The following is a 26,267-nucleotide window of genomic DNA, read 5'->3' on the forward strand; positions in this document are numbered from 1 at the left end:
TTCCTCCCCTGCCACACTGTCCTCAGAACAATTATCTCCTCTTGTAGGTTCTTCTTTTATTCAGAGTTCCTTCAAACTCTTACAATTTACATAAACTCAGGTAAACTTAAGTAAAACATCTCTGTCAGCACCAACCATCGTGGTCCCTCATACAAACAGATTGAGATGAGTGACCTAACACAAATACAGCCTTGCCTCACTTGCACTTGGATCACATCAGAAGACACTCAGCCAAGCCCCTTTCCTTAAGAAGGAGTCTAGAGGATGTGATCATTACTGTGATTATCACCATCTACTGCAGTTGTCTCGTTTCAGCTTTCCAACAGCAACACATTGTGGCAAAATCATTAGCAAGGTAGTGTTACAGCTTTGCAGGAAGAACCCGCCAAGTGCTGAAATAAATTTTCACTGCAACCAGCTGTCAGTGATGTAGCATTGAGTTTATCATGACAGTGAACATGAAATGAAATTAATCCATTCAGAAGGTCCATGAAAGGCACCCTGAACCACAGCTGTTCGAGGCAGGAATGGGAAGGCCACAAGCTGTACCAGAGTGAAGGGACTCTGGTTCCTTCACTGGTACCTGATCAGAGAAATGACTATATTGTGTAGAGCAGGACATGAACTGTTAGACCTGACCTAAGACTCAAAAACTCCCTGAGAGATCTGCAGTAAGGCAAAAGTAATTATCCCAACAAAACCCAAGAAAGAGTCACCAGATGATCTGGGTGAAAGCCAGGAGATGTACTCTACTCTCCCACTTCTTAACCCTACAAAGTTGCTGTATTTTCTGAACATCTGGGGTTTGTTCAGATATTGTCTTCTACCATACGTACTTTAAAATAACAAAATGGAAAAAAAACCCAAAACCCCAGTGCTGCATAATTTTATATACCATCAGAGGAGAGCTGCACACTGTCACTCTCATGCTTACTCACTGTTGTCTTTGTACATACAACTTTCTGCTGGAAAAATCATGAAAACCTATTTCTTTGGTTTTGAAGGGAAAGCAGTTTCAGATCTTTCCCCTTGCATCTACTGCCCAAACACCATTATGTGATAGATGAAAACTGAAGAAACGTTTAATATAAAAAATGGAACAATGAAACCATCTTACCTGCCTAGGTTTAAAGCCACCCTATTCCTGAATGTCTTGTGAGGAAAGTATACTAAACACTTCATATATGGCTTTCCTCTACAAAGAGGGCTAACATAACTGTACTTTTCTTAGCTATCAATCATCCACGCAAACGAAATCTGACTATTTCAGCAAATTTAACATTTGACAAAGCTGCAGTAAGACAAAACATAAAAAAGGTGTTTTCACATTTTACACCAAACAAGGAATAGATTCTTTATGGTTTTAACTTTTTTTTTTTTTGCAATCCTCATATTACAAATCAAACCAGAATCCTTTAGATTTATTTACTTGTCCAAGTACTGCATTCATAACACACTAATTAATTAGAAGCTGATCTTACAGACATTTTTGCTTTAAACAAATATAAATGGAGACATCTTAGCCTCACAGAAGCCAATGAAGAAACTCTGACCAACTTGAGCAAAGCTGAAATTTTTCCCATTGCTTTCCATGGCATCCTGACCTTCAGTCTCAAAGAACATGATTTCACCAAGGGTGGAACCAACTCAATGGCTTACCACCACCACCAAAATGCAGAGCTCTTGCTCTCCCTCCTGCTATCCCAACCCCTGGCTCTGGGTGACACTCTCCCACCCCCCTGGGATCTGCACTGCAGCTTGCTGATGCAAATGATTGAGCCAGCAGAAACTACCCAATTCTAGTCTGATACTCCAACCTCTTCCCCTCTTAGATCAGTGTTCTGTTGTTTCAGTGAATCAGTGTGTGCACAGAAGCATGTAAGTGCTGGAACAGGGCAATGGAAGAGGCAGAACCAGGTGGCTGGACAAAGGCAGGGATGGCGTAGAGTCTCCCATTTCAACAGTAATGATCTGTCAGTGCAGCTCAAACTGTCTCTTGAAATCAGCGCCACATGTTGAGTTAGTACGCCAGTAAATAACTGAGGGGTAAAACTCATTCAAACTCATTTTGATTTTTGCAGATTTATGTTGTCTTAAAACACTGCAAAGAATTCCAGTACCATGTTTTCTTTTTCTTCTTTGTGTAAGAGTTAAACTCTACACAAGACAGATGACACTACAGAATCATTAGCATTGTCTGACTTGTAATTATGCTTCCACCGTAAGTACTCAATAGGATAACTGCACATTGCCATGACTCGAACTGCTTATATTTGTTCTTTCAGGTGTATGCACTTCCATACATCCCTTCCTTTCACTGCTGAAATTATGCAAACTATTGACATAGCACTGCAAACACTTAATCACTTAAGTGGTCATATTGGCCTTGTTTAAGCAAAATACCACCTGGGCCTGGAGCTGACTGCTCCCTCCACCCCAGAGCTGGGCTGCTGGCACTCAATGGCAGCTCTCTGTTGTGCTGCAGGTCCCTAACCGTGGTTCAGCCTCCTGCAAAGAGCGAGCTCACACAGCATCGGTAAGGGCTCCTTCCTTGTCAGAGGCTGCATTTAAGCTGGGCTCTCGCCCTCAGGCCATGCACCCTGTGGATCCAGACCTGAGCCACAGCCCACAGATGGACCTCCCGGCTTGCCCTTGGACCTGCCTCACCACCATGAACTTGCCCAGGCTCCCAGCCAACCCTGGGTTCCATCACTGGACCTGCCCGGCTCGGCACACTTGGGAGCAGGACTGGGCTGCTGTCGGGTGGTCTCTGCCCCAGCTGCACGTGCTGTCACTCTCAGGCCCAGCTCCCTCTTCCGCAGAGAGCCACCGGCCCTCGCTGCTCCCCGGCGCAAACACGCACCCCACGCGTTTGTCTAGGAAATCTCCCAACCCACTGGGGAGCCTGATAAATCTCTCACATAAAAGTCATAACAGGTTTTATCTTGCTCTCGGAGACGATGTAATTAGACTTTCTTTCAGCAGGCACTGAACCACTTGACTCCAATGGGCTTCCACCTGAATTATTTCAGTACCACTGTGAAGCAGGGAAGAGTTTGCCTGTCCTCCCACTGTTTTTCCATTACACAGGCTGATAGATTTCAAAATCTCCTTCTGTGAACTGATGCATCCCTGTGTATCCCAAGGCACCCAGAAAGTATAGCCATCAAAGTGGTTTGAACGGGCATTTGCACAGAGACGAGCAAATATGGTCAAAGTCGGCATCAGCACTGAACTATTTAGATTTCAAACTACTGACTCCTTCCAGTAAATAGTTTGATTATCTACTGCAGACACAGCTCATGACCACTAAACCAGAAAGCTACAATGCACACTGTCTATTTTTCTGCATTCTCAGAATAAGTCATAGGTTTGTAAAAGAAACACAATCCTCAGGCTTCTAGTATTCCCTGGCAAAGCAAAGGAAGCACTCTGTGGGCCATACTGGTTTTGATTTTCTCTTTCTAACTCGCACTGATGTTACTGGCAGCCCCTCAAACTCAGTACTAGGTTATGTTACAGCCTGAGGAGTCGTACAGTCTGGCATGATGCTAAACACGGCCGGAGCACCTGCAGCAGCAAGGACAGCTATGCTAGTATGTACGCGACCATCAAGTCGCATGCATTAGTTCTTCCCAAATCTATTGCCACACAAGAATGTAATAAACATCTCAGATCACATTGAAGAAAAAAACATACTTAGCATCATTTTAATTAAAATATATATTTTTACATAGTCTGATTTTTTGAGGGAAAACAGACTTGCAAACTTCAGAATAAAAATTACAGGATGTGGCTGTATACATGCAGTCCCAGCCCACAAACCTAATGCTGAGGCTCAAGAAGAAGTGTGTATTATATTCACCAAATAAAATCCAGAAAAGACAGGAGTACTTCCATGAACGTCACAGAGACAGTGTGCACAATACCCTGCACCTGGAGGAACTCCGCTCACCCTCCAAAGACACCGTGGACATCTCCCCCACCCTTTATAGCTCCTCTGCAAACATCCACGGGATGATTAGTAAATACTCTAATTATTAGTGATTAGTATTACTAAACAATGGCAAGTCCTTTTCTTAAAAGGTTTACACAAGGGTGATATAGAGAGACATAGGCTCTTTCTTTGCAGAGCAAGTATCCCTACATTACTGTCTGAGACAGACTTCAGAGACTTCAATACGGAATTTACTGGCAAACGTATATGGAAGTCAGAGAGTCCTGCAGCATGCTTAGGGATCTCTTTATTTTAAAAAAGGGCTTTTTTTTTTTCTCTTGTTAAAAACACAAATCCAGCCTGGAATCTAAGGTCTAACTATGCTTCTTCTGCTTTCAAAAAAATCACTGCTGATTGTCTATTTTTCCTAGCAAATAATTTGTGCTTGTACTCAGGTGGTTAAACTTGGGCATTTAAATTGACAGATCGTCTTATTCTAACCCTCAGAAGTACTGAACACTGGTAACATTTCTCCAGAGGAACGTTTTTGCAAAAAAACCGGCAGCTCTTGGAAAATGAAAATTTTCATGCAAATATATCAATTGAAAAATATAATCTGAAAGTACTGACATGCAGAGTTTTAACGCTTTACAAAGAATTTTCAAATTTTTAGAAAGAACTTTACAAAGATTTTTTTTTTACATGTAGAAATTCCTGGATTTCTGCTCTTGAGCCATGGATGTGTGCTGACATTGTTACAACAGTAAGCTTAGACATGATTTATGTGAGTCAGGTAAAGAAAACACACTTTCCTCTCCTGATGCAAACTACTGAAAGGGTTTCTGTTAACAGCGTTGCTAAGTAGTAAATATTTTGTAACACTTAATGAGTCTCTATGGCAGAAATACAGACTTTCTTGTCACGCTGAGGGCTTTTCTGAACTTCAGAGATTTCAGTATAATAAACACTTGCTAGAAAGAAACAGCTCCGTGAAGATTTGTGTAAACCAGGCTACAAGGTCTGCAGATCACCCAAATACCGTTTCAGCAGGACTAGCTCTTTTTGATACACATACTTTGTTAAAAATGTAATTAATATTGATTTGCTTGTAGAGCAATATTCAGTTTGGGTCCACACATTAAATAACTGCTAAAATATCAATTTTAATAAAACATCTCTGTGCTTGCTAGAAATTATTTGGTAATGTAATGCATTTTTTTTTCACCAGAGAAATAAATAATATTATAGTTTATTTAAAATGAAAATCTATACAGTAACAGAGTCTGGTGCTCCCTTGTCAGAACACCAACACCTCCGACACATGATTTCACAGATGTTACTAAATACACAGTAAGTATTGCTCCTGCACCAAACAATTTTGTTCCAAGACTGTGGACCTAAAACTGGCTTTAATTCTGCATATACTTCAACAGTGAGGAGCCACTTGCAATTATAGAACTTTAACTAAACCTGTGGAAGTTATCTGTATATTTTTACTGGCACAGCCTGAAAAATGGGAATTATCTTTTCTGTGCAAAACAAGTAAAGGTTACAGTCACCATGCTGACAGCATCTATCCAGAACTCAATGTTGCCACAAACTGTTTTGGCTCTTTGGTAATGTAGAACAAAATCTTACAAGTCTTATGTTGTAAATCAGGCTGTGCTATACCTGAATAAGATTTTTAATTAACATGCTAGTAAAGAATTTGCGTTTTATTCACAAAAGGCTCCATCCTGAGAAAAGGTGAGTGCCACCTACGTGGTTGCTTTTGACGTCTGTACAAAGGTGGGATCAGAACTTGCAGAGATACATTCAAAATGGTAGGTTTAACATTATTTTTCTCATTCTGGTAACTTTGTTCTTGTTTGATCTTTGGTGGCTGGGTAATTAAGGACAGATTTAGGAACACAGGAGAAAACACAGTTTTCTCCTACTTTATTAACATAACAGAAGCATCAAATTAAGCCTAAATGTTGATGGCATCCCACTGAAAGCTTTAAGAAATCAATAATGATCTTTGCTTTATTAGCACTAAGTCATTTCCATTTCTTTAAGAATATACATTGTACAACTATTCTGGGACTCTATATTGGCATTATTTGGTATAACCCTGATACATCTGTCATTAGATACTGAATTTCAGAAAAGTAACAATATCTCTGCATTATCAATTGTTTCTTTTAAATTCTAAATGATAACCATGCTATTTACATACATACTAATAGGAGTTATGGCTTGGTTCAAACAAACCTTGACTTAAGCCATCCAGGCAGGACACTTGCTTAGTATCTAGATTTTCCACTGGGTCTCCTCTAGAAACTTCTCCAAAAGATGTCTGCCTTTCAAAAATGTTGTTGTTATTGTTAACCTGGCTCCCGTTTTGCTTCATTAGCCTGAAAACTTCTGCTTCCAAGTCTCGTATCTGAAAGAAATACAACACAGTGTTACCCATAACACACACACACATCTATAAGATACAGGTTTTTTCCAGGATATCAGACAGAATTGTCTCATTCTTCAAATATGAGAGTAAATACTACTCACGCGAGCTTGTAAGCCTTGAACCTCTGCAAGGTGTGCCTTCTCCAAATCTTCTATTTTCTTTCGTTCAGCTTCCTGGCGTTTGATGAAGTCAAGTTCTCTTAGGGAAAAAAAGATGTATTTGCTGTCATCAAAGCAATCAGATTCAAACAGAAAATAAAATGTTCTGATGTATCTTAAGCTATGCATCAGAAAAGTCTGTCCTCAACAAATATTTTATCACTGACCTAGTAAGAAGTATGAAACTGCAATTAGGACAAACCCCTACAATTACTTAGACTAAGTGAGTATGTTAGGTGAAGATATAAAAAAAGGTAAGAGGAATTTATCTGAAAAAAAAACCCTCAGTTGTTTTCATTGATAATCAAAACAGTTAAATCAAACTAATTTTTTCATAATCTGTATTTACAATGAAAACACTAGCTTAGTTTATGCTGTGTTCTGTTGTAGGAAATGGAGCAAAATCTCTGTTTTATTAGAGTATGACTGCACTCCTTCATAGAAAGGACATCCGTAAGTTTCCAGGTACAAATGTAATTTTCTAGTAAGCTATAAGGAAATCTGTTAGGTGATTTTAGGAGGCTGAGATAGTTAAAAACAACTGACCAGATCTTTTACTAATATAAAGCAGAATAACAACAGAAAGCCTATCCAAGCTCATTCTAGCTATTTTCCCTACTTCTTTTTATTTTGAAAATCTAAGATGTTTGTGATAGAAAGCACAGAAGATGCCAGATAGTTCTGTAACAGTCATGAAATTACAAGATGGGTAATGACATTTTGACTATCTAAAATCCTTTTTAATGGGACAGGATATTCACTTCTGCACTTCCAGTTGTCATTTGACATTGCTGTATGGTTTTGAGTTTTCTTCTTTAAATGAGCATATTTCAGCAGAAAATGAAAAAGTTGCTGCAAAAAAAAAGAAATTTGGGGGAATGGAAGCTGTTATAGAAATGTAAGATGTTATTATTCTTGCTAGCCATCAGGGAGAGGGGGCCACATGAAACAGAAGGGGTCAGGTAATCATCAGTTAGCTCAACTCAGCTCATACATTCTTGGCATCTACGAGAAGAAGAAAAATAAAATTTAAAATGTAACAAAACAGTTTTCTTTTTGATGTTACATTAGTACACAGCAGGATTGAATCCAGCTGACACAATACCAATATAAATTGCTGCAAATCTTGCTAATCAAATGCTTTACTAGGATTACACTTGGTTGTTTGCAATCACATTGAGTTGTCTAGTAATTGTGAAACATTCCAACCTGGAATACTACAGACTAAGTCTTTATTTAGTTATAGTATTATTTTTCAACAATACTAAACTAATACTTGAATACTACTAACATTTTTCCATAATAAAGAGCCTGTGTTTTTCATGAAAAAAAAGTGAAAAATAGTGTTTACCTTACAGGTGTTTAATAGTGGGTTTCATATTTCAAAATCTATCACATATATGTTTCCTATCTGGCCACTAAGTCATTTGCTGAGCCTGGCGTAGCTGCTTACTTTTGCTGAAAATCCTTGATTAATTTCTTTGCCTTGTTATATTTCTTCTCCAGAGCCTGATACTGGCTTTGCGTCTCCTTGAGGTGCTCATTCACCGTGTGACACAGGGTTTGTGCCTCAATCCAATAACTCTCTAATTTCATCATCCTTTCCTTATTCTCCTCAATGTTCTGCTGGAGTTGGGTCTTCTCCAATTCCCACCTCACCTTCTCATTCTCAGCAGCCTGCAGCTGAACAAAAGAGTGGAGATGCCAGTCAGTAAAAAGGTGCAAAGTGCAGCCCAATAGTTTAGGATGAATTCAAACAACACGAATAGTGAAAATCAGTGAATTAATAGCTATAAAAGTAATATGCTAGCAGTGAAAAGAGCATTCAAAGACAAAGAACACAGACTGATACATACATTATTCTTCCTCATAAAACCAAGTAGAACCTTTGCTCTGTGCAGCCAGCGCAGCCTCTGTGCTTCTCTGGGATATACCAACATGCTTTAAAAATGTAAATAGTGGAGTATTCAGGCAAACTGCAGGGTTAATCAGTCAGCACTGGGGATGCATTTTGCTCTATGCATCTAGCTCAGGTGTTAGAAAGCATTCATACACTTTCATAAAATGGGAAATTTCTTATTTTGGGGGGAACCTGATTTCCAGGTTCTATATTTGATTTAAGAACCATTTAGAAAACAACAGGGAAAAAACCAACTGCATCTAATCTAACTATTTTTTTTACCCAAATTAGAAAATCTACTGAATTCTTACAATGTCTGTTTTCATGTCATAATCTTGCTTAATCTAGAAAGCCAAACAAAAGAGGTTGGAGCATAATTAAAAATTTAACATCAGGTCATAACCTAGAATCTTTTTGCGTTTAAGCAAGCACCGAGTTTTGCATCCAATACTGAAACTATGCCAGAACTATTATGAGGACAAAGAGAACCTGTTATAAATATATTACTCTTGCTTTCTTTAAACTTGCTTACTGAGTTGTAAGGAGCTAATAAGAAAAGAAAAAGATGCCCTTGATGTTGAAGATTTCAGGTGCTAATTCTGCCAAGCTCATCAGCACTGCTTAACTCCGTGACCAATGCAGTTCCACTGCGAGTCCCCCTATTTGGCACCAATGAAGTCCAATTACTTTTTCCAAGTGACCTTAAAGAAATCCAAATTTTACTGCTGAGTTTATAATAAACCTTAGCTCCTTTGCTAGTTTTTTTGTTCGATTGTTTTTGTGTTAAGCTTCTCACTTCCCAGCTGAAGCTAGCTGCAGGTTTGAACGTTTGGTGCTGGATAAGGGTAGGGTTGTTTAGCAGCTTGTATATTTTAGCTCCCAGAATTTATGGAAAACCAAAAATGCCCTAACATTGTTGTTTACTTATCAAGACTGTTTAATTTGCTCTAGGCAGTTCTGCTAGCATCAAGGATGATGCACACAAAAAGAAAATAACTTGTTTGCAGTTTTATTAGTAATATACCTAAACTAGCCACATTTTCTTCGGCTCTATTCAGAACGCTAGGTAAAGAAGTCCAACACAAAAAGGCACATTAACCCTAATCTTGCAAATGGATTTGCACAGATGAACGTTTACACCCACGCATCATTGCCACGAAGTCAATGGGGCTCAGCACAATCCCAAGGGACTGACCATGTGGCTCCGATTGCTAGATTGGAACTGGAAAGCAGAGGAAGAAAAGATTTCTCACTTTCTGAACTGAAACAGTACAACAGAAATTGTCCTTACAGTGTTAAAAACACTCTGAATTTGTTTTTAACATAAGTTATGCAGATTTGATAAACACTATGCAAAATACACGGTGAGTGCAAATAGTTGCTAGAAAGAAATAATAATCTAAAATCTTTTTCTGAAGTACAATTTTCTCTTTGTCTTCTTTTTATTTCCTTTATAATGTACTCAAACGCAAAGAGAAGGATGCCGTTATAAAACCTAGTATCACTCAACAACTGAATTATCAGTTGACTTCCCATAAAGGTTATCCTAGTACAAAAAATACAATTTCTTTTTATTGCTATAGCAAATTCAATCTAACAAATAGCAACTGATTGTGAGATAATGTTTTCTGTTAAACTGGTAAGCTTTTTCCTTTCTAGAGTACCTTTTAAAAAGAACTGCAGCAATATGAAACAGCTCTTTTTCTTCTGTATATAAAAAAGTAATTTTTATTAAACACCTTTAAATAAATGAGGTTTTTTACTAAAAACGTCAAAAAAAGGGAACTAACATAAACAGGATACTTTAACATCACTGGTAAATAAAAATCCTACTAACTTAGACTTGAATATTCAATCCAAATATAATTTAAAAACCTGAGAAAATGCATTAGAATTGTAAAACTAGAAATCTGCCATTTAGTCATTACGATGTCCTTAAAATGTACGTTTAATTGAAGCTACACAAGTTGGCAGTTTCTCTTAATAGCAGCACTTAAGATTTTACTTGAAACTTTGAATAGAGAATATACACCAAGACAAGATTTAGCTGAGCCACTGTGCTTCTTAATCAGCCTTTAATAAGGATGTTGACTTCTCCACCCACATAAAGATACATGTCTTCAGATTTGATATTGCATGAGAGAGGAAAAAACCAGCATGTATTAACCGTATATTGATTCTTACCTTCGTCTTCAGCTTCTGAATTTCAGCTTCTGTAACTGCATGTTTGATTTGCAACTAAAATTGAAAATATAAAATAAACAAGTGAAGTCATAGGGAGTACTCCAGTATTTTTAAAGCCTGTGCTGCAAGTTGAATACCTTATTACATAGCAGAAGGCCTTGAAGAGTGCTGCAGTGCAGTAGATTGTAAATTAAAATGTCTAGCTTGCAAAATGACTCAGTCTGTGCAACCTAATTAAAGATAGGATGCCGTCTAACCACTCATAATTTCAAATCAGAACATCCAATCTGTTTAGCAAAACCAAATGTCTTATGCTTAAAAAAAAAAAAAGATGTTATCCTGCTGGGCTTTGCTCTCCTCTGATGTGAACGTGCAATACGTCCCAGTGCTGTCAGAAAGTCCCACTGCATTGATTAAAGCAGGCACGTTACAAAAAAGCAAATACGGAAATAAGTGATTTAACAACTCAAGAAGTCAGGAAAACCTTGAGGGAAGATTCCACACTTTTCTTTCATGCAAGAAAAAAGGTAAACTGATGCTATCCTTCTCCACCATTAGCTGGAGTTATTCTGCTCAAGCTAGCTAATCTCAATTGAGAGCAGTTACACTGGAAACTGTAAAAAACAGGAAAAGGCATTCAAGCACAGAAAATGATTGCAAGTAGATTAACAGCCCAGGCAGCGTGCTAAACATTGTAGTTACATTACCAAGCAGCATGCCACAATAACAGTGGATCTGTACAGTGAAAGGCTCGGTGCCGAGGAACTGGCATCCACCTGCACACTCTCCGGGGGCATTTCTTTTGGACTAACCTACATTAGTCTGATCCTGTGGAGTGAATGCTCATTAGCTCTTTGAGTGTATTAGGTAATGTCCTGAAACATCTTTCGTTTCACCCCAAAGGTCTGCTATTTGCAGGCTCCGAGAACACTCTGAAGTACAAATTGAACCACAGCTTCAGCAGCATAACCCTAATCCAAATGGAAATGACCACGCACATGCACCCAATACTGGTGTGTACCTGAATCCCTGCTGCTTTATTATTTAAAGCAGGCAGCACGGGCGAACTTCTGACAGGCCCCAAAACCTTAAATCTAAAGCACTGTTTAATCTGAACCAGTGACTTTTGTGTGTTGGGTTGAGGGCAAGGGCAAAACCTGAATTACAGCCTGAGCTGGCACTGCAGTGGAGCCTTCATCCGTTATTTATGAGTACCAGGAACAGTTATGGAAAAACATGTTTTACATGGGGGTTACTGCTCTTACAAGACTAACGGGAGCCTTTGGGAATAGTTTATGTTGAGCTAATGGAGTATGTGAGGGAGTTGTACTGAATCAGAAATTATCACCTCTGGTGAAGCAATGGCTACATTCTTGAAGACCAGGCTGTTAGTAAAAAAATGTACAAATAATTCAAAACAGAAGTTCTTCTGGAGGAGAGGAGTAATTTTCAAAATAACAGGAGCCATCACAGAGCTGATTGGTACGAGTATCTTTGAGAAGGGCTGAGCTACTTTTGAAATTCCCTTTTCATGGAGCCTCTTGAACACACTTCTTGTGGCATAGGAAAGGCACATTCTCAGATGCAGTTTGGTTTGCAAATCAGCCTTAACTGATTTAGTGAATAATCCTAGTCGTTTCTGGTGGAGAATTACTGAATTTATGCTGGAAGGAATAAAGGAGGCACTGATGCAACCAGTTCCACCTGAGGAACAGTTTAGGAATCTTCCTTCCACTACTCATTTCTTGGTCACTGTCTCCAGAGGAGACTGTAAGCACTCCCTGTCCCCAGGACCATCTGTTACTTAGATTCACTTTTTGACTTTGCACTGAAAAGTGTAACGAACCTTTAAGTGCCCCGTGAAAACAGATGTACGATTTTATTTCAAATGAAACCAGTCACTGACGATAACAGCTTGCAGATACATGTAAAATGTGGAGGCACACCAGGCACACTAGCAGGTGAACATGCACGGGGCCAGACCGAACCTGCCCCGAGCACTCAGCTAACCCACGATCCCACGGGGCTCCTGGGGAAGGGCCACATGAGAGCAGGCCTACTGGTCCCAGATGGAGAGATGCCACTGCAGCTGGGAACAGGGCACTCGGCGGCCCTGGAGCTGGTGGCAATGGCAAGAAGTGGCCAGTGCTGCTACTCTACCTAGGTAGACCAGGAAGCTGAGAAGGATATACCTTTTTGTAATTACACATAGTAGAGGAAACTAAGGAGATACTTTAATTAGCATCTGCAAGAGGTTACTTGCAATTTTTGAGCTCGCTCAATCCAACCTCTGATGTGCAATTTTCAGAGACTGAGAACTGTTTTTTCTCATCATTCCATTTCTGTTAGTAGTGAAAAATTACGAAAGAACCACCTCAAAATGTTATGGTGTTTATGAAGTGCCCAGGCCTTTGCTTAGTTCTGCTACCTTGTTGTTTTGGAGTGAGATAAAATCAGGGGAAGGATGGACGAGCTAGACTTTGCCCTTTGCAGAGTTAATAATGAAATCAAAAAGCCAAGACTCAAAGCCTTAGGCCACCTGCTTACAGTCCATTCCCATCTCTTCTAAAACCCCACAAACCCATAAGCAGCACTTAAACAGCTTATTATTACATACAAATAAACAAATTGCATAAATGACAATCTGCTCAGGTACAGATGGTTTTAACAGTTATTTTTGTACACTCTGTTATTAAGTTAAAAAAATGAATACTGAGCACCCAGTCAGATCATTGAATCAGTACATGGTACAGCAGATCCCACTGAGGCAGAAGAAAAAAGACACTTCCCTGCTGAACAGACAAATGTGTAGCTGGACAACTACTTTTTTCTTTTTTTCTTTTTTTAAAGAACTAATTACGCTTGCAGAGTAGATGATAAATACTAACACATTTATAGGTTAGACTGAACAGGCAAGGTCAACTGTTTGGCAAGCAAATCTGGACTCCATAGTTAAAAATTGTTAAGCAAGTTTACTAATAGGGGAGCAGAAATACCTTATTCCATGCCCCATATAATGCCAGACAAATTCTTGGCAGATACTATTTTGTATTTTTATGTTTTCTAAGTCAAAATAAAACTGTGAAGGCTTCACTTTAACAAACACATTTTGAACAATTTTTGGCACATTTCCTTTTCAAAGATGTCTTGAAAAGCTGATTAGTTTTCTTCAAAACAATAAAACTTTTTATAAAAAATAAGATATATAGAGAAAATGGACTGAATTCATCTAAGACTGCAAAAGGCAGAACAGGATGAAAAGCTAGCAAATGTTAAAATCTACAGAGTAGAGTGGGAAGGAAAGTACCCAATGGAATCTAATAATCTCCATGACAATTTTTATATAATAATTATATATGTTTGCATATAATAATAATAATAATAATAATAATAATAATAACAACAACAACAATCAATTTTTTGTATATTTCATTAAGACATGAAATATACCTAATTCTTACATAAGATGTCCCTTCTCCCTACAGATCTTGTCTCTCCTCGATCATCACAGCTAAAATAAAGCTTCTAGCTCTTTCTCTCAAAGCAGTTAAGGAAAATCAGTCCCATTTTTCCTGTTTTACAGCCAGGAAAACAAGACTTGCAGAAGTACAGTGATTCACCCAGGAATGCCCGTCTCTCTTCTGACTTTCATTCCAAAAGCAAGGCATTTCAAATAAGAGTGCTCTCAAACTATGTGAGCACATTTTTCATTGCAAAGACTGAATTCAACTAATTAGGTCAAACTATTATGCTTAAAGATTATGTCCAACCCACTTGTTTAATATTTTCATTAATCTCTGGAGTAAGAACAAGAAAGAACAATTATTCTTTAAATACAATTCCAGAAAACACTGTGTGGGCTTGTGCAGCGTGATTGCGAACAAGTCCTCTAGTGTTGAAAGAATTCAGGGCAAATACCAAGAAAAATACATGTACTCACTCTGTAGCAGCCAACAAAATGCAGCTGTGTACTGCTAAATACAATCAGTGAAACAAAAGTGGCATGCTTGTAACAGCAGTAACTGTGTGGGTTAGTGAAAAAGAATTCACTCTTATGCAGGAGCATTTAATGTTTTGTTCTCAGGCTCTCATCTGCACTTAAAACTGGAGGATCCCAAAGTCTCTTCATCTGATCTCCTCTATACCAGTGTTTTGAGGCCATTACATCAGGTCTGCAAATAGCTTCAAATCAGTTTGGACATGCTCAAGTATAGCAATAGCCCAAGTTGATGGAAACTGTATTCAAGCATAGTTTTACAGGTAATTTATTCAAAGGTGAGTGTCTTGCCCATCACTGCATCTGTGGTTTGCATAGCCTTGGTACACTGGCACAATCAGAATGGTAGCATCTTCCCACTGCTTTGAGAAAGTATCACTATGTATGATGCAAAGTATTAGAACATGAAGTCAGCTGTTCCGCTCATTTGCATAAGAGCCTGGAACTTGAAATATGGAGTGAGAAAATTATCATTTAAGTAAAGTAAAAAACTTTCAGGAAACAACGATGAATAACAGTAGGCATCCAAAGGCTGAAAAAGGTATCGGCAGAAAAGGGAAAGACTGGTTGCTCATTGACTGATTACTTTCCATACATTACTCTCACTAGAACGTAGCAACAACATATATTTATAGAAGATAAAATATCCGGTTTGGGTGGAGGGAAGGGGAAGGGGAGAGGACAGGGGAAGAAGCATAAAAAGGGAGCCTCTGTATTTTAAAACTCCTTTCTGGGCCCAGGTTCTCCTATGAGGTTCTGGCTACTTTCACCCCTTCCATCTTCCTGTATTTAAAAAGAAAAATGTTCTTTATTGTCAGCACTCAGCCCATTACTGTGGGCTTAGATAAATCCAATTGTTTCATGTCTTTATTTGCATGAGAATTCAGGAAAGCTCAGAAATAAACCACATCAAAAGCACAGCCTAAAACACAGAAGGAATGTTTCTCAGTACTTTGCTATGTTAAGTTATATGAATTCAACGACCGCAATGAACACCAGTGATTCAAGCCCCAGTTAGCACCAGTGGATGCTATACAAACTCTGTAACCACAGAGTCTGGTAAAACACCAGCTTGAAATATGCCTGTTTCCCCAATACAGCATCTTTCTAAACACATGGCCAAACATATGACACTGCTGTACATGGACGAGTCACTGCATAATGGTATAGAATGAGCTCCACATGTCCCTTTTCACTGAAATTTAGCATCTGCTGTTTGGTTTTCCTGATCACATTTGATTGGAATCTTACCAAAAAAAAACCCAACCCCCCAAAAAACCCAACAAAGCAGCAATCTGCTAGTAATGAATTAACTTGCACTTTGTCTTCCTGGTCAAAAAATGCAAAGTGCTGAGGCAGAATAACTTCTGTGCTGAAAACTTAAATTATAAATTACCCTCTATCAATGCAACAGTCCCCTGAAAGCTGATGGTAAAACAACTCCAAAGAACAGTTCCGCTTCTTTTAAGCAGAGCTTTTTGAGTCATTCAAAAATACCAAGTATACAAACAGCTAGAAATCAAGTCTGATTTTCAAGAGAAAAAACAAGCACTGAGCAATGAGATAACTAGAAATCTAATTCCAGTGAGATATTTCAGGAATATTTTCTGATCTATCACTTACCTCTTTGAATTTGTGAGCAAGCTTGCTGGTGTCCACATCACTGGGGGAGAACATGTCATCATTTTCAGGGAGATCGAACACTTCAATAGCCATGTCACCTCCTGGAAGGACAGGTCCCATGTCTTCATCTTCTTCATCTGTAGCATATTCCCCTGTCTTAATTTTACAGCATTTAAGAAATTCCAGTTATCCTCTTATTAGGCAGAGACTGTTCAAAGAGTAATTAAGCTACTGTGCAAACACAGCATACTGCATACAGAAAAGGTTATCTTTTTCTTTAGCTATAATCCCAGTATTTATGAATTCTACTCAACAAAATACAACTCCACAGCAGTATTTCAGAACACGAAGAGAGAGGAGAAAACAGTGTCTTAAGGACTAAGAATTTAGTGCTTAAACATTACTGGCTCTATATTTCAATGGTTTTCATCTGCTTCCAAGTGAGGCCTCTTTTCCATAGGAAGACCTCTCCAAATTTATCTCAGATTTAACAAGGAATCTTTTCCAAACAGAAATAAAAGCAGAACAGGACTGACAGGATCTTGATTAATCTTTTGTAAGCCATCTGGAGGAAGTAATTCTCCAGCGATATTCCATGCTGAATTTGAAAATCCATTGGTTTGTTCTTTATAAACAAATTAACGATAGAGAAGTCACACCCACACAGAAAGACAACAGCAGGAAAAAGAAACTGAGTGTCAGAGACAAGTTCAGAGACTGAAGTCAGAGTTTACTCATTTTCCACCCTGAATAATGAGCTGCTTCTAGCTACTATTAAACAGAAAATGAGGGTGTTTCTTGGGCTGGTAAACCATGAGATGCGAACAATTTGCTGACAAAACAGAATTTTTAAAAAATCATAAGCTACAATCAGTATCTCAAGATTAAACAAAAATAAAACAATAATACTGAACAGAAGAAGCTTGCAATATTAAACCCAAGTTGCCTAGACAATCTTTGGCACATACACCTGTGCTCATCTCTCCCCATGCCTAGGGTGGCTGGGTACCACTTCGCTTCAGCTGGGCTCCCTCTGAAAGCCAGAGTACATCGCGTACAGATCACAAACAGCCTGCTGGCTATGCAAATGACTATGCAAACATATTGTAAAGCAAACACTTCCCTCGGGGCCACATCTGGATTTATAAAGGTTGGGACTCAATAAATACATGGAAAAGGAAGGGTGGGGGAAGGGGTGCAGTCCTTCTCATGTTTATACAGTAGTAACACCAAAATTGTGACAGAACTACTCAAGTTTTTGTTCATGAGCTTTCAGCTTCTGCCATGAAAGTACATATTATTATTATTATCAGAAGTATATTCCCAGTAGTGCTAGGATTATCTATTAATGTCATTTTTTTTGTCAAAAGAATTTTTCAAAACAACAGGTAAGAACTCAGATGTCCAAACAACAGTTCGAATCTCAACTTCGTATCTTAATTTAGTTTCCCAGCTGTTGTTTAGGCTTATGTAAATCTCTCTCAATTAAAAAGCAATGCATGGAAGCACGTTAAGGCTAGGTGCACAAGTAAACACAGACAGAAAAGATATGTGTCCAACAACAGGGTGATATACTTGCAATAAAACATTTCTGGGATAAATAGCACACAGAATCATAGAATCATGGAATGGTTTCAGTTAGAAGGGACCTTTAAAGATAATGAAAAATCTGTGTTCTCCTTTTTTAAAACCACTAAAATTTTAAAAACCAAAGAAAGCCAAAACACACAGAAAGCATAGAATGATTTGGTAAAATCTTCTGATGTTAAAAAAACTATCAAAAAGAAGGTAAGTGACCAACATGTCTGACCCAGCTGTTAAGGAGAGCCACTTCTTAGGAGAGATACCTCTGTCTCTACAAATAGTTACACACTCTCCAACAAAATAAAGAGTAACCATTTATTTTACATATTTTATATGTACTAAGACTAAGAATCTCAGTAGTCTTCAACAAAAAACGTTAACAGCTGGTTTTGCTTCCTTTTTCCTTATTTAAAACAGAAGCAAAGAACACACAATCCATCTCACTGGAGTTTTCAGGCATGTTAGCGTTACAGCTAAACAAAACAAGACCTGAAATTAAAAGTTATCATTCTGTATGTCTATATCTCATCAATACACACAAAATCTTCTGTTACACTACACTTGTAGTAACTTTTATTTCTATTTTATTCCCCACGGCTCTGTGCAGTTACTGTCTAAACAGAAAATGGGGCTGCTAACTCTCCTGGCTTTTTCCAGGAGCATGTAACACCACCTTCACACACCATCAGGGCAGCGAGAAGTGGAACAACTAACTCTAAAATCCCAGCGAGATTTCAATGCAATGAATTATTGTGGGGACAAAATACCAGCACAATCCATATACTGTCAATTTTGCAGTCATTATCCCTGAAAAAATCCGTAAGGAGATACACAACTATCATTTCTAGATGAAAAAAACATCTTGGCAGGTCATTCAGCAGTGGCAAGGAAATCTCTGAAGCTTGCAAAGAAGAGGCAGAAATAGGACCATTAACTAGCAAACTCATGCCCAGTTTACATAAAAAACCAGATCTGGCTCAGCTACATGTGCATTTTAAAGGAATATATTACTTTAATGCAAAATCCTAATTATATTTACCAATTTTAGTAAAAGAATAAAACAGATGAGTTTAGTTCAAACTGATTCCTCCAAAGACAAAAGTGCTTCATACAAAAAGAAAAACAAACACATATGAAGGACTAAATTATATTAGGGAAAAATTCAAGAGCAGGCAATATTCTACTGGCCTCAGGAGCCAGAGTGCTTGAAGAGGGACATCAGGCAGCTTAAAATGAACACAAAGAAAAATCTTGCTTCAAGTTGTACATAATGAGTGTCGATGGGCACAGTCATTTTTGTTTCAATTAATGCAAAAAGTAGTCATCAAAGCAAAGTACTGCAGTTTGCTCAGGTAAAAGAAGACAGCAGGATGACACAAACACATTACAGAACACAGAAATAAATGCGACTTTTGCTTTCGTCTTCAAAAGAAAGGGATCCGATCTTATAATCACATGAAACACAAATACAGGTTCAAAAGAACCGATGTGTGCTTTAAGGAAATATATGTCATAAACTACATGAAACATACTTTCCCTGAAAAAATTATCTCTGCTGACTTTTGTTTCACATGAAACTACTAGAAGGTTGTTCAGACCCTATGCCAGTAAGCTAGAATGGGAAATTCAGTGTTTTACAAGAAGCAGCAAGGCACAGACAAACGTTATTTTACTTCAAAATAACAAAGCCTTGTAAGGTAACAGTTGTTATTGTAGCTGCCTGAGGTTCCTTGCAATACATTTTGTTTTCTTAGCTGACAACAATAATATTTTTTTTACTCAGTAGTCAATGAAAACTTACATGCTCTTGAAGGAAAATCTTGGACTCTTCAGTCTGTATTGGTGAGCAAAATTCATCCATGCAAAAGACCTATTTCTCATTTCAGTAGCACCTAGGGCTTAAGCTTATCCCATCCACAGCAATAGCTTCTGATATTAGCCATTCAATTTTGCTATACGCTATCACAGCTAATAGCATGAAATTATCTTTATAAACATGAACTGCAATTTCCCACTTTAAAACCGCAATTTCCCACTTTAAAAGGGAAAATGTGTTACTCACATTGTTTAAGTGCCTTGTAAATTCTTGAAATGGACCTAACACTCCCAAGCAGAAAGAAGGAGTAGCAGCACCAGCCAGGATAATGCAGACAGACCTTCCCAAATCACCATAACAAAGGCTGCATCAAGCTAAATCTTTTGTTTGTGCTAAAACTCTCCCACAATCAGGGAACACCATTTGAAGAACTACAAAAATAACTCAAGCCTACCTCTTCATTTGATTTTTTTGATGGTTTATACTTAATTCTTTCAAAAGAGCAATGAAAAATATAATGGTATAGTATCAATCACCACTTTTACAGGAGTGCTTCATATTAATGATGTTGGAAAAACCGTACTCTCTGAAAGATCTTGTTTAACAAATGTATTCTTTGGGTGTTAGACATTCAAGCACATTGCAACATTTTTCTTTCAGTGTGTGTCAGTATTTTCTTCAATGGTTCTAATGTTGCTTTGCTCTCAGAATGTCCTGATAAATGAGAATTAAAAATGAAAAAATATTCAAATGACTATTAGTGATATTAAAATACATTAAAACATCACTTCCATAAAACTACTTGTCCGTGGCCACAGAGTGAACAGAATTCTGCAATATGTTATTAATTTCACATCCTGCATCACCCTGTGCAGCCTTCAGGGGAACAGGTCACCTGCTTTATGTGACTTTTGCCATTCACTGTAGACCATGAAGAAGATAATACCATGTTCAAATCAAAATTCCAAGAAATGGCTGAATTTTACTAAAATGTGCACAGAGCACTGTGTTAACACAAGGAAGTCAAAAGGTTTCAGTCAAGGATACAGATTCAGGTCATACTTAACACACTAAGTAGGAAATACAAAGACAGTGCCTACTTCAAAGCCTTTGAGTTTTGTTTTCTGACAGGATACAACAAATTAAAAGAATGTGGGATTTTAGAAAGCTAGACAAACTGGTGATGAGTAAACTCTGCAGCAAGCTATCTAAAGGCAGCACCTGAAACAATATCCTCTCCCAGCTTTACTGCAGTTAGCACAGGCTCATCGGGAAATGGCAACACTGCCTATCGGATTAGTACTTCAGAAATAACTGATACTACTGGCTCTGCTTGGCTCGTGGGAGCTTAACAACAAATTGCGAGCTGTTGCACATTTATCCTGCTTGTCTTTGCACGGACTCCATTGTGGGCATCCCTTTTCTTTTAGTGTTTGTCAGTTCTGCACAAGGTTCTTGTGTTTCCATGCAAAGACTTAAATGAAGGAGCATCTGAAAGCATCCTGCAACCCTGTGACGACCTGCAGCCCATGATAACAGCAGATTCTGAAGTGCAGGGATGCAGGGCATTTATAAAGTAAATGATGTTTCTTTCAGGATTACTTATATAGTAAATGATGTAACTTTTGGAAACACTATGAGTATTAGTGTGAATCTTCCCCAACAAATAACTGTCATGTAACATTCCTGCAAGGCAATGGAATGAGAGGTTATGGCAGGCTAACAAGTGTCTCTCTAATTTAGCATCTGACTCAAGTCCAGTGCACACGGGCTGACAGAAGTCAAAATGGTCTCAATAATGCTGCTATTTTAAACAATTCAGATCCTTCTAAAATAGCTAGATGCTGCTTGGGCTACGATGCAGACTGTCCTAAGTTTCAAAACAGAGGAAATCCAGCCAGCTGGTGGCACAGCAAGATAAAACCCAGGCCTTGCACAGGCCGGGCACACGCTCTCTTCCTGTGATCTGACCAGCTCTACCAAAGAGAGTCATGTGCAGTGACTCCAGAACTCAAACACAGATCACTGATTTCCTGCTCCGGAAACCTGCTACGGTATTGCTCTCTTTGTGGTAAAGTCTCTAAGGCTCAGAATTGAACAGCCTCAATAGAGGGTTGAGTAAAGATCATCTTCTTGTTTATTTATGCAGCATTGTAGCTGCAGATCCATGTTACCATATTTTAAGAACTATATGAAAATGAATAGGACAGTTTGATAGCTCTGAGACTGAGCAACTCCTGTATAATTCTGTGCCACCTCAGCACGAAACTCCTTACACTGGCAATCCAAATATTTCTGAACTTCATGCAGTCGGAATCCCTATCACTTTGAGGAAATGGACTCGAAAGGGTAGGGGTTTTTGTACATTTGTGGATATTCATTCAGACAGCGTAAATTGAGATTTTCTTGCCCAAAAGATGTCTGCTTACCAGAGCCAAAGAATGCAGGGTTGGCAGTGATGTCTGGCACATAGCAACATAAACCCAGCCACATTTGCCCTCACAGAGCAAGGTGAGCTCAAAGTAGTAATGCTTGGATTTGACAGTAAATGAAGCAGAAGTGCTTGTGGTGACCAAAAATGTCTTTGAACTGTGTCTAATGTGCATTAGATCAGAGCTTCCATTGTGTTAATTGCCTGGGAATGGTGCAAGTTATGTGAGTTTACTTGGACGGCATAGTCAGGTGACAAAAAAAAAAATAATTCAGGATTGTTGCAGGTTCCCAATAAAACCTACTTCTGATAAGTCTGTTAATTAAGAAAGGGAACATGCCTCATTGCATACTTCAGTAACTACTCCCCAGCTGCCTATTCTGAGAATAAGGTTTACCACCACCCTCCCAAATATATACATGGCATCAAGTAGGAAAGGGTATCACGTTCAATGATCCCAGTGTAGTTTTTGAGATCTGAAGTACTGCATTTGTTCTGAAGCCTAATTCCTTCTCCTTCCAACGAGACCTTTGATGATACTCTGGATCTCCCCTGGTAAATGTCTTTTCCTTTCTTCTTCCTCCTTACCTCGCATACTGCATAAAAGTCCCCTTTGCACTGCAAACACTAATGGCCAAAAAGCACATGTCATGGTCACAGAGGTGGTCATCATCCTCCATGTAGTGCTACAATAAGAAAAGATGCCTTTAACTCTGTTAATTATTGCCCTATCATATTTTCTATCATCCAAAGGCACTACCAATAGAAAACACTTAGTGCGGTTAGTATTTTTGGTGTTGAAAATTTATGCAGTGAGCAGGGCTTAAGAGTTTGTAACCACTGAATTGCAAGACAACAAGACACATCACAAAAAGTATCTGATACCTACTCATCCCTGTCCTCTTTCACTATTGTGCTGAGAAACACTTGCATGGTCATCTGTACAAAAGTGTCACTGTCAGCATCCGCACAGCAACAATCCCTATTGCAGGCTGAGGTACTACCAGGATCAGTATTGATCTATATGGTTTTAACAACGTTTTCTTTATTGCCAGATCTTGAGTTATGACATCTGTGTGGTGCATGAAGGTAAGCAACACAAACCTTTGAGATATTTTGCAGGTGGATTCATCCTCTAGGTAAAAGGTGTGATGCATCAATTACTCACATAGGTCTGTCTTCAGCTGCACATCCCTCTACATGCGAGTACACAGCAAGAAGGATTTGAACATCAGGCATTTAGGACACACCTCTCCTGCCAATAGGAAAGCTATCAGACTATGTTTACCATAAAATGGTATCACAGGTCTTCAAACCCTGACATCTACACCATGCTGTGATGAGTTGTAAGAAGTCTCTTGTTCCAAAGGCTAGAGGGAATTGTCCTCTTTGTTTTTGAGAAAATGATAGAGTTCCTTCAAGAAATTAGGCAAGACCTTGAATTTTAATTCTAGACTAAACAGAAGTTAGAAGACTTGCATGTTTCTGTAGCTTGAGGAGGGAACAGAGAGAATATGGATTTTCTAGCCTTCATGGTCTCACATAGGCACACATACATAAGGCATCCCCAATACAGATGAGTACAGCTTTTATTTATACGAGTTAAATGTGCACCCATGACAGGATTCATTCTAGAACATATTAAAATATTTTTATTTTTAATACCAGTGGAAATCAAAGTAACTGAAAGCATCACTGGGGCTAGATAGGATTTTTACTTAGTCTTCTGGGACACTGTTGATTGTTCTGACCTATTGCTAGTTTAACAATGTGATTCAAAATCCAAGAGTATCCTGATTTTATCTCAGAGTATTTTTTTCTCTATTTCACTATTTAGAAGCCTTGTCTCAGTACCTAAAGGAAAACTAAACTGAAATAAATGTATAGCATGAATACTCTATCTCCTCCTCTCTATTGTCTCCTTCCACAAATAAAAAATCTGGCCCAGGATGAAAACACGCTAATACATGGAGTCCGGCATTTCAAATAATATTATTCAAGATAATGTGAAATGAAGGTGGTATGCTTGGGCTATGTGAAAGCGGTTTGTTACAACAACTGCCTTTTTCCTTAACCCAGCAGCTAATTTAGGGAGTAACACAGACAGTAGTCTCTGAAAAAGCTCTCTCATTAATCTTTCCAAGTATCTTGGTATTTAGGCATATTAGGAATTTTAAGAGAATCGAAAGAAATTATGGAAAATTTACTGTACCAGGTTGATAGTTTCAAAACCTTTGTACTGGGAAATCAGGCACTAATCAGGCACATCCATACATGCATCAGACAAGGTAGATTAATTCTCTATCCTGGGGAATATCTGTTCACACAGAAACAAAAAGCAGTGTGTGGAAGGAGGGGTCTTACCTGCAATTTTCAGAAAATTTCCTAATGTTCTGAATTAAGAAGAACATAAATTCTTCTAGGAAAAAAAAAAGGTCTAAAAATTCCTCAACCCCCAAAAAGTTAGAAGGCAACTTTTACCAGTTTTCACAAAAAACTAATGTTTCAGTACACAAGCAAACCAACTTTATTCCCTTATTTCAGAAAAGCATATGCCTTCAGAGGAAGATCAATGATTACAGAAACATCAACCAATTTGATATTTGCTCTTCTGGAACAAAACAAATATTTTAAATCCATGTTGAAAAGCTTTTCAGTATCTTTGTTCTTCAAATGAGAGTCATCATCAAAATCTGTAAAAATCGGCAGCAGAGGTAATGGAGAGGGCCAGAAGCTGACCTCTAAGTGACAATTAAAAAGAAGGAATTAGGAATAGAAAACAGAACATTAAAAAACACCGGATAGTGAAATGCTAGACAGTCTGTTACCTCGTCATCATCTGCATCATACTGTGCATAATGCTGCTCCAGCAGCTCTCTCTGGCGGCGTTCTTGTTCTAGAGTTTGGCTAATCAGCTGTGCAACCTCACTCACTTGTCCCGGTTTTTCTCGTCCAATTACAAACCTACACAAAACATTAGTGAAAAAATATTACTCCTATTGCTTTACCAAAGTTCTAGATTTTTAGGTGTGTCTTGTATAGAGGGTAGACTTTTTCTCCAAAGATACATGGCTGTGATTGTTTTAAATGTGTTCTGTGGATGACATTTGCCAGAAGGGCACCATGTGCAAGACTAGGAGTGATCAGACCATGACAGTATTTACAGGAGGGGGAAAAAAATAAGTGACCACTAAAGCTTTCACTCCAAACTTCAGTAAAAAAGGTTCTCTGAGTTTGAACTTTACGGACACAGACCTAGAGCTGGCAATGTATCATCACTTCCATTCCCTTTAGAGCGATGTATTTCCCAGAAGCCTGCAGAAGACCAGATGCACAGTAACAGCATAGACACACTCTGGCAGCTCGTAGTGAAAGGAACATGCACCAGAGTAACTTCTTTCTCCACCTTGACTTAGAAGATATTTCTGCGCTTTTATATTTGCCTTCCTCCTGTCTATAACTGAGAATCTATTTCCACGTGTTTAAATCTGACAGAAACTATTTCCCTAATTTTAAGCCACATTTAAATCTTTCTTTTATTTCATGAACTTCTGTTGCTAAGGAGCGTTCTTCTCCACTGTTAGCTATTCCTGAACACTGGGAGCACATTTCTTTGGCTTAACAAAAGACAAGGGAAGTGCCTCTTTCTTGGTTGAGACTTAGAAGACTGCTTCCCAGTCTTGCTTTCAGCAACTGAAATTCAGAATTGGCTTGGATTGTAACACTTTTTTTCAGCACAGTGGCATAACTGTAATTAGATATTTTGCTATCTATAGTATTAATGATAAACACCCATTATACAGTACCAAAACACTGTAAACTACTGAACAAAAGCACAATTTAAAGATGTCAAGCTGAAGGAATATTTTTTAGCAGACTAGAAAGACAATTAGGTAATTACAGGTGAAAAAAGTATTATGCAGAACTGACAAGCACGATCAGGTGACACTGAGATACTGCATATAGTAAATCATTTGTTTCCACAACATTTGGCTCAAATGATGAATTTAATTCATTATTGGAATGAGAGGTAGAAATGTGCATTATATCCCATGTAAGAAAATTATTTTCATTAGTACTGCCTATCACTGTATCCTGTTGTAAGAAAATTATATTCATTGGTACCGCCTATCACTGTTAAAGTCATCTGAGATTTGGCATCCATGTGTAAGCCAACTTCCCACGAGTGGA

The 26,267-nt window shown here is 38.3% G+C and overlaps 1 protein-coding gene across 2 annotated transcripts in view; it reads right to left on the reverse strand.

The window, feature by feature from the left end:
- PPP1R9A (protein phosphatase 1 regulatory subunit 9A) overlaps nt 1-26,267 on the reverse strand; it is a 152,757-nt gene that overhangs the window by 23,510 nt on the left and 102,980 nt on the right. For both annotated transcript variants that reach the window (XM_072854244.1, XM_072854245.1), the window contains exons 6-11: nt 24,905-25,040; nt 16,246-16,401; nt 10,626-10,679; nt 7,995-8,224; nt 6,485-6,581; nt 6,191-6,362 (exon numbers count right to left, since the gene is read on the reverse strand). In XM_072854244.1, coding sequence (XP_072710345.1) covers nt 6,191-6,362; nt 6,485-6,581; nt 7,995-8,224; nt 10,626-10,679; nt 16,246-16,401; nt 24,905-25,040 — 845 coding nt within the window. The remainder of the gene's footprint in view (nt 1-6,190; nt 6,363-6,484; nt 6,582-7,994; nt 8,225-10,625; nt 10,680-16,245; nt 16,402-24,904; nt 25,041-26,267) is intronic.

This window comes from Ciconia boyciana, chromosome 2 (genome assembly GCF_034638445.1).
Source record: "Ciconia boyciana chromosome 2, ASM3463844v1, whole genome shotgun sequence".
Taxonomy (NCBI): Eukaryota; Metazoa; Chordata; class Aves; order Ciconiiformes; family Ciconiidae; genus Ciconia; species Ciconia boyciana.